Raw genomic sequence first — 14932 nt, 5'->3', positions numbered from 1 at the left:
TCACGCTAAATCAGCCCGCTGAGACAGTTTTTTTTTTCAGCATTTCTCTGCGTCTGGGATCCTACGCTTCTCAGACAGTCCAAAACAAAACAAACACGCGGGGTATAGGCGCTGATGTGTTTATAAGAGAGAATTTATATTCCTACTCGAAACGCTTTGGTCTGCGTGTATGTATATCCCGCATTATTCAATGGTTTCAGTAAATAATTGATTATTTTGTGATACGGTGCACTCACACGATCCATTTATTGACACTTCTATATACTTCTTTTAAATTCTTTACTTGCCTATTTGGTTAGTTTCCGTTGTGTCCATCGTTGCATAAAACGATGACGATTACGGTTATTATTTGTCATTATCATTTTCATTATCATTATCATTATCATGATTAATAATAATTTTGAAAAATATTTTTATTGAGAGCTGTTGTGGAAATTCTATTATTTCGAGTTGTGCAACAGGACTGCGATAGGCCCCAGTCGGGCCTAGCTCAAATGGTCAAATGGTTTTGAAATGCGTTCAGATGTTTGTATGGCTTTCAGATTGCCTACATTAACCAACGGTTGTTCATCTCCTTAAATGTTTTAGTTGCTGTAGAGCGACACATCAGTATTAATCACATTTCTCTACAGCGGCCATTGCAACCGTTTTACAACAATAATAATTAAGAAATAATAACACATTGAAAAATAGATACATAGTAGATATAGATATATACAGATAGATATAGATATAGATATAGATATAGATATAGATATAGATATAGATAGAAGCAGACTAACTCTACGACGATGGCGTCAGTGAAATACACCTATCATGCATTGTTTCTGATTGCAACGTTCCATAATTTACGAATGGTGCGGTTGTAAGACAAGGAATACAACGTGACATATACAATATGAAAGTGTGCACCTCCACCTGTAGACACCTGGAATCCCGACTGCATCTCGCTATCGCAATGAGGTCACAAACACCGTCGAGTGTTACCATTGTCTCTATAAACGCAGGTTTTCTAAATGTTTTCGACTTACCTTGTCACATGAACAAAGACGACGTGTTTCATATACCATCACAAACTACCTTGACGGTGACATGCTTGGCCAGGATATTCGAACAGTTTGAACTTGGTTTAATGGCTCACTATCTCCACAATATATCCAACCTCCACCCTGAAAAAAAAATGGTTTTCTTTCATACCAACTCCATACATTCTGTCCCTCGTTGATTGAGAGAGAGAGAGCGAGAGAGACTGGTTTGGTCGCTCATATCATCGGACAGCTTCATTCATAAAGGACATTACCTGCACACCCGTTTGTGACTTCATTACATACTTCAAAAACCTGAGTGATTGTAGGTCTCTTGGGTTCATAACCCTCATCTCCTTTATTTAGGGATAGCCTACATGATGGTTGTCTTTTGGGAAGGCTTGGAGCTTCATTGCCTCCCACGAATTCAACATCCTCCGTGTTGTTGATTTGTGTTCATTTTAACAGTCGAAATACATCAGCTCATATTGATCAAATTCTTTCACTGGCGCAGTCTGGCGGAGCTGCTGCTAAACCACACAGCTTTACAATGGAGGCTCAACACTCTTTTCAGAAGGAGGGGGAAAAAAAAACCACCAAGTGCAGACAGCTCCTTCCATCGGTTCTTCCAACAGCTGGACTTTATTTTTGGCCATGGCACGTGTACGCGAGGTCGTGCTTGTTTTGTTTTATTCCCTCCGATGATATGGAAATGTAAAGGAAACGTTGTGCTAGGGCGCCAGAAAAGTTGGATATTGTCGCACTCAATTTATTTGACTCCTTAATGGCTTGGAATGCATTCCACAATCAAAGCGCACACGCTGCTCTGTTCGAAATAGGATATTCACAGAGCAAAGTGGCTAGAACTCCGTGTTGGAAGTGTTTCCTTTTCTCGGAGCTGGGATTTGTTCTTTAGAAAACGGCCTCGTGCGTTGACTGCGAGTCAACACGACAGCACAGGTCGTCATAATGACCTGAGAGGAGGCTGGCTGCAGAACGTCTGGTCGTTGTGTCGGTGCTCGGCGGTGGTCTATCTGGCTGCCGTGCACTCTGCACCGGCCCGACGATCAGGGCGGCAGGGGTGCGGTGCTAAACGAAGAGTTTTCTCGCCTCGGACGTCTTCACGTGTAGCCCTGTTGAGCAACAACAGCAAAGCTGATCGAAGCATTTGTTTTGGTCACAATTGGTTATAATTTCATAACCTCGGCGGGTTCACCATTTTGCTCCAGGATGTCAATTTCTTTTGCATGAGGTGCCCTGTGCTTAATGCATGGGTAGGCATAGACCAAGCACGTTTTTAAAGTATGTGGCGGTGTTATTAGAGTATACAATTAAATTGATATTGAGTAAAATTGAGGGGAAAGCGACAGAAAACGGCCATTTCTGCAGTTGGGACCTCGTTTGATCAAGGAGGCCTAAAGTGAAAATAAAAAAAACAGAGTTTCGTTTCAATATTACTGCGCACAAAAACAATTGATTGTTTTTATGTGCAGGGATAACCGGTAATTATTATATTTAAGCGTTAACTAATATGCAACTATTAACATCTGCATTGCAATTAAATGAAATATTTAAAAATAACACGAATAGGCTTTTATTGAAAGAAATACAATTTAATAAAATAAAACAAATATAACAAAGAATAATTCGGGTTGACATTCTATGAGAAATATTCACTATTTTATTTTAAAATTGTAGAAAGTGCTCTTATTTCTCGTTCAGAGAAATTGCATTCAAGGTTCTGCGTTTTTTCCCCCTTATATAGCATGCATTGCAGACGTTAAATAAGAAGGTTTTTATGACAAACGTCTATCATATTTTGCTTGTGGATGTGTTTCTAGTAACATGACATGGATGGATTTAGCACTCAGAGGAATTGCCAAACTGCACTTTATGTTGAAAGGTAAATAGTAAGGGCTGACACGCTATGCTTTTGTTTGAACGTGTTTATAGCAGTTGCGTAAGGTAATTTATTCAAACAAGAAGCCTAAGGTAGCAAGTTACGACTTGGGTCTTTGTCAGAAACCACACACGTCCATTGATTTCATTTTATTATTATTATTGTTATTGTTACTGTGATCATGCCAACCTAATCTGATATTGCCTGGAAGGTTTCGCGGGGGTCTTGCGTTTGGATTTTACTTTTATCCGCCGGGCTAAAAATGATCATCTTTATTTTTTTATTTTATTTGTAAAATGTAAATAATATTTTAATTCCAAAACGCCGTTTTAGATTTTAAAATTTTGGTCGCTGAAAGCTGTGTGCCAAGCGACCCCCCCCCCCCCGCCCCCCGCCCCCCAAGACAGCAGCACAGACAGTGAGCCACTGGTCGTAAACACGGAAAAGCCGACCAGACACCCACACAACGACACCTCTATCCCGGCCTACTTTGCACGGAATACAGCATTTTCGCACGTATTCGCCAAAACGCCTCCTAAAAAAGAAGCGACATGTGAAATGCATTCCGGTAATATTTCCAAAGCTACAGCAACAAACGCAGCCGGTGCAGCGAAGCCAAGTCAACGGCGCACTGGAGACCGGTGTGTGCCAGAGTAAAACAAAATGACAGTAAAACTTAATGTCCTCCAAAGCCTTTATTCCGCCAGGAATTCTCACACCTCTTCCGCCCTTTTGAAAAGCTCAGACGGTCGCTTCAAAGGGTGAATAGCCCAACTGGCTCGATGGCGAGACAGCAACTTTCAACTTGACCTTGGCCTCCTGCAGGGTCCACCCCGCGTGGAAAAGCAGCGCGCACCGCGACGCACCGGTAGCCCTGGACCCCCTTCACCTCCACACTGCAAACATGTGCCAAATGCGCTGTGACCTTCCCTCAAAATCCCCCTTTATTCCACTCCATCAAATACAGAGTATATTATTTCCCCGTGTTGATGTGGCCTATATTATTATATATAAAATATATATTAATGGACTAAATTCCCACAAGTTCCAGCTTCTGTCCTTGCCTTTGCGCATCTGGGATAACGGAGTCCACATGCAGTTCGTTTTGTTGTCGCACGACGTGGCGCAGCAAGCAGGTAATGTTGGGTTGCTTTCTAATAACTAATAATAAATATTTTTTAGTCACTGCATTGTTTTTTCTGGATCGAGCCATTGGCACATACCTTCAAAACAATGCATAAAATGCATACATGCATATTAGGAGGCAATGAGGTGGTTATACAGCAAAAACAAAACTAATAGATTTTCCTGTTACTTGCGGTTTAATGGGAAATGTTTTGATTCCTAATGTTAATATCGGTTATTTTATTTTAATTGGCTGATTTAATTGACTTCCTATAATATAGAAGAGCAATTTCCACACAAACACAGACGGATTTCATCAGATTTCTATCCGTAAGCTACACTCAAACTTCAGAGGCGAAATTTAATTTGGCTTAACTTCCAGATTCCAGAAAGGTTGTCGATAACCCAAACCCATGATACAGTTATCTTGCAACTTTTTTTTTTTTTTTTTTTTTTAACATTTAATTGTCTGCACCGGGAGATGTTTATCATCCTCTTTGCATAGCCCACGTCACGTGGAAAATCCGTTGGCCAATGAAGGCGCGACCTTCGAGCGCTCCGGTGCGCGTCAGAGTCACTTTACGCTCTCAGAATCGGTATCTCCCTTTTTTCAGTCTCCGGGCTTTTAAAAAAAGAGCCAGAACAACCTCGATGCTGGATGTCGTGCTATGACAACGTCACTGCTCCTCCGTCCGCGCTGGGTCGACCCGTCGGTGATGTTCCTCTACGACAACGGCGGCGGTTCCGACGACGCGAGCAGGAACATGGAGGGCTTCGCCGGCGGCAACTTTGCGGCGAACCAGTGCCGAAATCTGATGGCGCACCCCGCGTCCCTGGCGCCGAGCACCGCGTACTCCGCGCCCGGCGACGTACCCGCCTCGGGGATGGGGGAGCCGGTGAAGCAGTGCAGCCCGTGCTCGGCGGCGCAGAGCTCATCCAGCGCGTCGCTGCCGTACGGGTACTTCGGGAGCGGCTACTACCCGTGCAGGATGTCGCATCACGGCGGCGTCAAGTCGTGCGGCGCGCAGCCGCCCGCCGCCGCTTACGGGGATAAATACATGGACGGCTCTCCCGCCCCGGGGGACGACTTCACCTCCCGCGCCAAGGAATTCGCCTTCTATCCCACCTACCCGTCCGGCCCGTACCAACCCGTGCCCAGTTACCTGGACGTGCCCGTGGTACCGACCATCAGCGCGCCGTCGGAGGCCCGCCACGAACCCCTGCTGCCCATGGAGACCTACCAACCGTGGACTCTCACCACAAATGGGTGGAACGGCCAGGTCTACTGCGCCAAGGAGCAGCCCCAGACCGGGCACATGTGGAAATCCTCCATACCAGGTAGGGGTTGGATCTTTTACCATCATTAGGCATCTAGCTTAAGACCATCCTGAATAATAGAATAACAATGGAATACAACGTACAAATACCATGACCCATTGATTCGACTTTCAAAAGTGAAACGGTTTATATTTGATATTTCTCCTTGTCGTCTGCCCGCACAGATGCGGTGTCCCACGCCGCGGGGGACGCGAGCTCCTACCGACGTGGGCGAAAGAAGCGCGTGCCATACACCAAGGTGCAACTGAAGGAGCTCGAGCGAGAGTACGCCGCCAATAAATTCATCACCAAGGACAAAAGGAGGAGGATATCAGCCCAGACAAACCTGTCCGAGCGACAGGTCACGATTTGGTTCCAGAACAGACGAGTCAAGGAAAAGAAAGTTGTCAACAAAGTGAAAACCATCAGCTAGTTTCTCCTTCATTTTATTTTTATTTTTATTTTTATTTTTGCAGACAATTTACGGGAATTTCAAACTCTCGCGCACGCACACGCACGCACGCACGCACACACGCACACACACACACACACACACACACACACACACACACATACCGATTTTTCTTTACACTTTGACGATTCTGGACTACTGGATCGAAACCTTTACGAATATTTTGTTTGTTGTGAAATGAGTTCTTGGATTTTTTTCTTTGGAACCAAATTTGGGGTTTATAAATGCCGGGCCCTCAATTCACCGCGTTGATGTAAGATATTGATGACGGAATCGGCATAACGTGGAAAATATAATATATGTGACTTTTTGTGAGGCATGCTCATTCTCAGCTCAGGAAAACATCTTCTTCAGACTGGTCTGTGTGGCAATGAGCTTTACCTTTTGTTTCCCAAGTTTGACGGGTGTTGAATATGGAGGTTCACCGGACATAAGCCCGTCAAGGATTTTGGACTTTGGGATTGTTAATTATTAATCTTTTTCCACCTCCTTACAACCTGTTCACGCGCTTAAAAAGTTTTTTTGTATTTTCAGATGGAGCCATGCTCCATGGTGCAATACTTATTCGCATAGATAATCATCCGGGATATGTCTTAATTTCATTTATAGCTTTTAAACATATATGCATATCCGTGTGGTTGTTTATGATGTAAATTCCGGCATGGCTATACGTGGTTATCGGTGTGTGTTGAATATATCGATGTTGAAGTCCATACTAATAAACATGGACATTATTGAATTATCACTATTCGGCTGCGAGTTTTGTTAAAAATTCACCTAAAAAAAAACAACTTTTTTTTTTTTAAACTTTCTATCTGTGGTAGGATATATATTTCTATTTCGACCTAAATCAACCGTATTGATGTAAACCGTGGAACACAGACATGCCAGCTGTTTTGGAACTGTCCCACACTTCCACTTGCTGGGGCTCTTCGTTTTGTTCACAGTAATTAGTTGTATATAATCTGTCTGTACATAATGTTGATTTCAAATGTTGATAACTTTAATGTTATACTGTAAAATGGTCCTGTCTGCCTTCCCCATGGTTTACGTGCGGAGTGTCGTAGGCCCACATCTAGTCAGTGTGAGTGAATGGTATTGAAATATAAGCTGACGTCGCCATCTAGTGATTACTTTGTGTTAGGCTCAAGTGGATCATGCAGATTTCACAAGCAAAAATACTTAATTTCTTCACCTACAACGACCTGTACGTTTACGACAAAAAGTGCAATCAATGCGAGTGATAACACACTCTTAGTGTTATCACTCGCATTGATTGTAGTTTTTTTTTTTAAATGACTCAAACATTAATAATAACAATTTGGTGGCTTCATTAGGCCAGACAGAAATTGTCATTATGTCATTATGGCCTGAATTTGAAATGATCCGGTCCGTCTTGATGAAGGCATTGTGATAAAGTGCGTACAAAACAGCTATAAAGAAAGGAAAACCTTTTCAATCTATTTAAAACACAAGCCACTGACTTTTTAAATATATATTTTTAATAACAGTTTTCCCTAAGAGGTTGCAGAAGAAAACCCGCTTAAAACGGAACACAAATAAGCATTTGGAAATTAAGTATTGAAAGCAACTATATTACTTACATCAAATCTATATTGACTGAGATATTTGCTTTCAAACCATTCCTCCTGGTCGTTACTGTTCCAAATTGTTCGTGTTGTGTGCTGTTCGTTAAGGTTAACCAACAGAAGTCCTGTTGGCTCTTCCAAATAGGCCAAGGAAATCGAAGAGAACTATATATATATATAGTTATATATATATATATATATATATATATATATATATATATATATATATATATATATATATAGTTATATATATATATGCCTTCACATGTTGTAAGGATGTCGAAAGCAGCTTTTCATGAATCACAATAAATTATGAGGGTTAACCACAACGTAGAACTAAGTCATTTTGCCCGCTTTGGGCACAATGTTTCCACTGTTTGCATTGCAGATCAGCTGCTATTGACCTCGTGGTTATTAATAATATTTGTCGAATGGAATTTGGGTTGAAGATATGCATAAATACTCAAGCCTCATATCTATATTGCGCTTGAAGCATACAACACATTAGAGCGCCTTTGAGCACTGTGCATTAAACATTTAAATGGACCTATACTCAAAGTGATGGCTTGTCTCCCTTTTTTCCAACTGTAGTCTATGCATGTTTATTCATTTTGCCTGTCGGCTTGCGCATTAGCAACTGCTAGTAAGTATTTCACTACGCACACACAGCCTAAGCCAATAAGCCTGCGTGCAACTATTTGGGCTATACTTCGCTTGAAAAAGGTTTTCACTTCTGCTAATATGATTTTTTTTTTTTTGAAGCAAACAAGTAAACCCCGCCAAGGCGTTCAAGGCCGACGTATTCTAAAGTAAAAAATAAAAATAAAAAAATCTGATATTTAACGCATATACAAAATAATACACTCAAATACGCATGATTTGTCATTTCTAGATATTTACAAAGGTTACCCTGTTGGTTATCATAAATTGACTTTCTGGGACTATCTCCCACACCCCACGCATAACTATGATTGCAATTCTAATTATAATTACGAGTGTGGCTGGCGTTTAAGACACTAAGATGTATAATGATCGGCTCTTTCCTATCTTGCATAAATTTGATTCAGCCCACTCTAACAAATGTGCTTATTTTCAGTCGCTTTAGACAAAAGCATCTGCTAAATTACACAATGTTGAAAACGAAGAGGCCGATTAGTGGTATTGTTGATTATTACTGTGTCATAATATAACGTCACACATCATAATCTACTTGTATGCCGATACGGAACCCATTCGTTATGGGGACAAGTAATTAAAATCAACCAATACATTTGGTCGAAATTGTACAGCAGAGCTTAAAGTCACTTCTCAAAGAGTTTCGATCAGACAACTTGATCTGCCTCTCGGCTCTTCAGACCGCACAGGAGCGACGTCCGAGGCGCCGACGCGCTCGGGCGCCCACGTCGCCCGGCGCTTTCGGGCGGTGATTGGTGCGTTTCATTTCCTGTGTGCTGAACCGAGCAACCCTCCGCGCCAATTGGCTCAGAACGAGCAGCTCCGAAGCCGTTTGGATGTGCGGGCGTAGCTCGGTCAGCGATTGGCTCGCTATGGAGCAAAACAAAGCAAGCCCCGCCTCTTTTTTGGAGAGGGCAGCAATACATGCGCTGCCCGCCCACCCTTCATGCTGTTGTTTTATAATCACCATATCACCTTTATTTGAGGTCACACACATTTCCATATTTAACTGAGGGGGAGCCTAGTGTCTGATAAGCTCTCTTATACATTTCCATTTTTGTTGCAAATTTCATCTTTTTATTCATGGCCATTTTTTTTTTTCTATTTACTCTTCCAAGACAGCCTCATCTAAGGTTCAGTTACATTTTGCAGTTATGAAGTCAATTTCCTGTAGAATCGGGGTTCTCTGACGTGCTACAATTATTATGGGAGCCATTGCCGACAGAATGCGCAGCCATTGAAGTTGCTCGGCACTGTTTATCGTATACATCAATGTGATAATCGTCGAATTTCTGAAACATTAAAGATAATTTATTGAAGGTGAGGTAAGATAAGATAAATATACCTTATTTAGCCCCAAAGGGAAATTCCAGTGTTGCAGCAGCAAAGACATACATGACAAAACACACATCATTAACAAAAGCACACGTTGTTTTTGAATCACATCAATCAATCAATTTAATGTTTAATGTAATGTTAATGTTCGTGTGTGTGTGTGTGTGTGTGTGTGTGTGTGTGTGTCTGTGTGTGTGTGTGTGTGTGTGCGTGCTAACAGAGACCGTGGGTATGAAAGACGCCGCTGTGATTTCTTAAAAGCCTGACATTGCTTCATCGTCACGTCACATCTCAAATGAACCATTTTCACTTACAATTGTATATAGGTTTTTTTTAAAAGCACGTATGTGATGTTATCTCGGTTAAATATCAATTTCACTGATGTGCGTGTGTGTGTGTGTGTGTGTGTGTGTGTGTGTGTGTGTGTGTGTGTGTGCGTATATGTATAACAAATATAATTATCCATTTTTCTTTTATTACATATCTTTGTTCAGAATTTTTTCATATCTCAACATTTTTGGCTATATTTTCACTCCTTATCTCGTCTCCTCATTTCAGATTATTTATTAGCTATTACTGCCCTCTCTATTATATTGTCTATTATTGTATTATACATGTGTTCCATCTTTATTCCCTCCCATTCACTACTACTCTGCTCTTCCGAAAACAAACCCAAAAAAAACCGTCAAGAACTATAATGTGAAAACTGCGTTGGATGAAGTAACCTCTGGTTGTCACCTCCCGCACTCCCTTCAACCCACTCTTCTAGGAAAACAGGGGCTGAAAGGGGCTAATGATTCTGAGCTGTCCTTACAACAACCAAGCATCTGTCTGTCTGTCTGTCTGTCTGTCTGCCTGCCTGCCTGCCTGTCTGTCTGTCTGTCTGTCTGTCTGTCTGTCTGTCCTTCACTCTGCAGGGCGGGTAGCAGAACTGGCGGAATGTTGAACTTGATTCACGTTGCTATATTTAGGCTTTGCTGCCACCCTAAGGCCAACCAATGAATAACAACATTTTTAAGCCTTTACGCAAAAGTACGTCATTTTTCTCATTTTTTTTTTTAAAGGTGGAGGGGCAGGGGTTGGGCTACTCCAAGATTATCTATTTTTATCTTTTTTTTTTTTTTTTTACCGTGATTCGAAGTTAGTTCCTAAGAAGTTAAACAAAGCAGTAGGCATTTATGATCGTCTTTAAACATGCTTTTTTACAGCATGTTATTCTCTTGGTTTAAAAGGGGGATGCCGTCGCTCCAGTTTAATTATGGCGTTAAAAAAAGCCATGTAAAGGGGGGGGGGGGGGGAACACCACAAAATGCATTTGTTTCATTTTGTCTCTTCTCACTTCCTTTGGGTTTTTCTCGCGCTTTTGCGTTTGAAAGCATGGGTTTAGTCACATACACGATTACCAAGATACCCGGATACGAATGTGTTGGAGCGTACTTTATGTCCAAAGAATAGGGAGATGTTTACCTTATCACATGCCTTTACACAGCTGGGCCCAATGGCGTGCTCTGTGCTTTTTACCTTTGCTGCAGACGCGCAGGCCGCAGCAGATTCCACCAAAGCCGCGTCGAAACGTAAGAAAGACGCGGTCAGGAGCTGGTCCCAGGGCAGCGGTCAAATGGAAGCACTTGACCGAGATTAAGATCCTGTGAAGGTGGAAAGACTCTCCACGTCGCTCTCGGGGGATTTTTATTATCATTTTTTTTTTTTTACAGGTGGCTTTGTTTTTTTTTGTCTGTCTGTTTTTTTTGTTGTCTTCTACGTTTTTGCGAATGATAATCGTTGGCGTTGAATACTTGTCTCATCAAAGTGGATCGATTCAAGGATTTATTCCCGCAAAGCGCCTTAGTATTTGTGTGTATTTTATCAATCAAAGACATAAAGATGTAAATGTACATGCGGCTGTTCGGAACAAAACCACCCCACAAACCTATCGTTCACAATTCGTGTAAAAGTAAAATAATTGTGCATTTGCGTAGCGCTTTTTGAGAAAGTGTATAAAAAAAACAACCAAACTCTTCTCTCGTGGAAATATGCCTGGTCAACTTTAACTCAGAAAGCAGAATCCCCAAGCTAAAAAAGAAGAATGCGGACATTCTGTGCGTGTCGGGGGAAAGCACAGTCTGTACAGCTTATTGAAATCCAGTTGATAGAACAATGGCTTTGGACTTTGTTTAGTAAAGGTTTAGTTTTAATAGTTGGTCTTCATTTAGTAGAAATATTTAAATTACAGTGGCCATTTGGTAGAAACTATCATTAAACTATTAAGCTATGACTAAAACGACAACAACCGCCTCCCAGTGATAATGTGGTAGGAATATAACTGAATTTGAAAGGATAAATGATCAGAAATGCCTGTTTCCAGTCGAATTTAAATTTCAACCCTCATTGTAAACAAATAAATGAGTTTAGATCCACACTGTGTAGGCGACACCGTCAATAATAACAAGTAGAATTCAGTTATTATATTATAACAGTTATTATAAAACATGCACGTATACTGAACAAATGCATTTTCAATAGGCAGGACATTATTTTCGTCCGCAGGAGCGACGCATCTGTCTCTTCAGTGTAAAATTGTGCTTCTATATTATAAGCGTGGTAAATATAATATACTATTATATAGACTATTATTCTTCGGAACACTATTTAGGCACAATATACAAAAATACGTATATTGAAAGATACCCTCGATCTGTCAATTATGGTCCGTCATTGAAATCAAAATATTAACCTTGTATTTCCATGTACCGCTTCAGCATGGCTTGAAGTACAAAGTAGGTATTAAATAAGTTGGAGGTGAAACCCAACAGAAAAAAATATATATTTTTAATCGGCATAACGCATTATTTTCAACACACATCTACGCCTCATAAGGCATCTAATGTATCTACTTACTCGCCCTTGTGTAAACTGAGGACATTTGTAAAATAGCATAATGAAGAGTTTCAAAACTGACAAAGAGCATGTCATACTAGTATAAGGACGCAGCCTTTAAACCTGCTTTGTCAAATAAGGAATATCCCCTCAAGGTTTCCCTGAACGGATATTCTACTAAGTGTAATTTCCGATTTACGGCCTATAATTCGAAGATGAAAATCCAGAGAATTCTCCTTTTTTTTTTTATGGAACACCCCAGAGAAATCACACCATCTATCCTGATTCCCGACGCGATGCTTTTCTGAATGTGGACCCCGGCTCAGTCCATTTGATATCAGCGTGTGGCAGCAGCCTCTCCACCCGTGTCCTCCCTTTGACCGTGGAGTTGATCTTTCTCCTGCGGGCCTTCTGCAGTCAGCTCCCTTTTCGGTTACCTGTGGGTAGAATGAGCAGTTCTGGATTTGAAAATTGAGACCGAATCGAGACTCATCGCATATTTCCTGTCCTCTGGCATTGAATGTGTGCAAAATGTGTCTTTGTGAGTCACCAGAGTATTCTTTTAGGATCCTACATGATCTTATTTGCCAGTCACATTTTCGAGCTACAGTCCGTTCAACTCTCTCCAAATCTGCCTCAGCGACCCCCTGATAAGATTCAAGTTCAAAAGCAGGTTTCTGTTGAAAATGTACGAAAATAATTCACTTTCACTGTTTATTAGGGCAATTAACGGGGTCGGCTGTTGTGTGGTTGGGATGCGCGGAAAAAAAAAAAGTTTACGTACATTATACATATGCACAAGGTGCCGCTTTTGTACAAAATAAAAAAAAAGATGTGTTTTAGGTTGCCTCAGTACATGTATTAACAACACATTTTGTATCTTCCAAATTAATATTATTCCCTGGATCTATTTTTGGTTTAAAAAAAACCAAGGTATTAAGCTAAGGCTGAATCTTAAATATGTGCAATATTGTTGTATGTTTTTAAGCCAGAGGTCGTTTAAAAATCAGATAACAATTGTCGGCTTGCAGTTTCAAAGTGTGAGGCTTTGAAATTTTATTGAAGTGAGATTTTATTTCGACTCAAAGTGCAGGTTTTGAAGAACCTGAATGTGGCGCTTTACTTTACAGCCTGCATGGCTGACATGGCGTGAAAGTGTACTTTCAAGCTCCCAGACAGTGTTGTTGTCTTGTTGTCTGACAGGTTTTATGGCGCACTGGGCCGCTGTGCGACAATCCAGTTTTGTTGCACTGATCTCCAGAGCCCCACAGTCTCAATCAGCCCATTTCTTGAGGTCGGATGAAGAAGCTTATTCCGTGGTGGCAGGGCTGGCGGGCGTGTCGTGTGTGCGTGCGAGTGTGGCTGTGGAAGCGCTTGTATTATCAGAATCAGACACACTGTAAAGTATATTTATTTCACAGAGACGCGTCGTTTACACACGATTTGACTATTTCCACCCCTGGTTTTTCACATGCGTGGAAGGGAAAAACCCCGTGAGACGCCTTATCGTTTCTCCCAAGGCTTTACTATCTCTGCACGAGAATATCCCAGTCGGTGCTATTTAAAGCGGCGCTGGTCCCGAAGAGCGTGTATCCGTTGTGTCGCAGCCGCTCCGAGGGTGAACTTGCTTCCTGCTGCCAATATCGATTCGTCATGTGATCCGAACGGGGCTCTTTCCCCCGCGGCAGTGCCGCGAGACGTGCGTGGCGAAGAATGCAGGAGCAATCAGGGCAACTCCATCCGGGGCAGACAGCCCTCGAATGGTGTCACAGCCTCCTCGCCCTCCCCCGAACTTGAAGTCGACCGCACAGACAAAGCTTTGGCTTTGAAAGTTTTCCCTCGCCGCGGCGGCACTGTTTTCTGTCCCCAAAAATAAATCCCATTCCCGCACTGCTCACATGAGCGAGCAGCGGGTCCTTGCACCGGATTTTATTCCCTTTTGTGTTTGTTTTGTTTTGCACGTATTGCGCGTGTTAAGCGTGCGTGCACACATTAACAGATATATTGTATTGTTTTATTCTCTGCAATTAGAAATATATTACGCTCCGCACCGCATTATACACAGTACAACGCCGGATTCCTTGTATTTAAATGATAGTAGAATACATTACACTGTTTGTCCTCAAACGCCTATACGCGCAATATTACAAGTTTCCGCCCCAAATTTTGACATGGCAAACCCTGGCGATCCGTCTGATAGATATAAATATAAATAGTGATCTTACCCGGTCTCCGGGTTGTCCTATATTGCCAAAGCTCCGGCTGCGGTCCGTGTAGGTGGTGACTTTTCCATCACGCATAGCCAGCTTTGTGGTGTCTGGCCCGGCCGGAAAAAAAAGAGGCAGTAGAATGCTCAATAGGAGCTATAAAAAACGCAGGTCTGTGCAGAAGTGACTTCAGTTTTGCTGGGCACCCTGTGCTCAATTACAGCCTAAAAGCCTCAGCTCAAGTCGTAGAATTGGTCTGGATGGAGCGGGAGGCGGGGCGTGCGGTGGCAAACGCACTGTGGGCTTGTTTGTGTCAATACAATCTGAATAAAACGGCCAATCTGCGCGGCTTGTTTTCGGTTGTTCTCCTGCAGCCGTGAGGGGGTTTAGCTCTCGCCTGCAGCTTCTTA

At 42.1% G+C, this 14932-nt stretch overlaps 1 protein-coding gene and 1 long non-coding RNA gene across 2 annotated transcripts; one reads left to right on the top strand and one right to left on the bottom strand.

Annotated features, from left to right (window-relative positions):
* Nucleotides 1-4718: 4718 nt before the first annotated feature.
* On the top strand, nt 4719-7585 carry hoxa13a (homeobox A13a; the record flags this gene model as incomplete). Its single annotated transcript, XM_080016802.1, has 2 exons — nt 4719-5388; nt 5553-7585. 2 exons carry the CDS (start codon nt 4719-4721, stop codon nt 5798-5800), a joined length of 918 nt encoding a protein of 305 aa, XP_079872928.1. The 3' UTR covers nt 5801-7585.
* Nucleotides 7586-12250: 4665 nt separating this feature from the next.
* Nucleotides 12251-14932, bottom strand: LOC307230929. Its single transcript, XR_013844177.1, has 2 exons — nt 14541-14932; nt 12251-12752 (listed from the first exon to the last, which is right to left on the bottom strand). It is a non-coding gene; the product is annotated as an uncharacterized lncRNA (long non-coding RNA).

Source organism: Zeus faber, assembly GCF_960531495.2.
Source record: "Zeus faber genome assembly, chromosome: 1".
NCBI lineage: Eukaryota > Metazoa > Chordata > Actinopteri > Zeiformes > Zeidae > Zeus > Zeus faber.
Note: the sequence above shows the minus strand (reverse complement) of the source record. Positions and strands in the feature narration are given on the sequence as shown.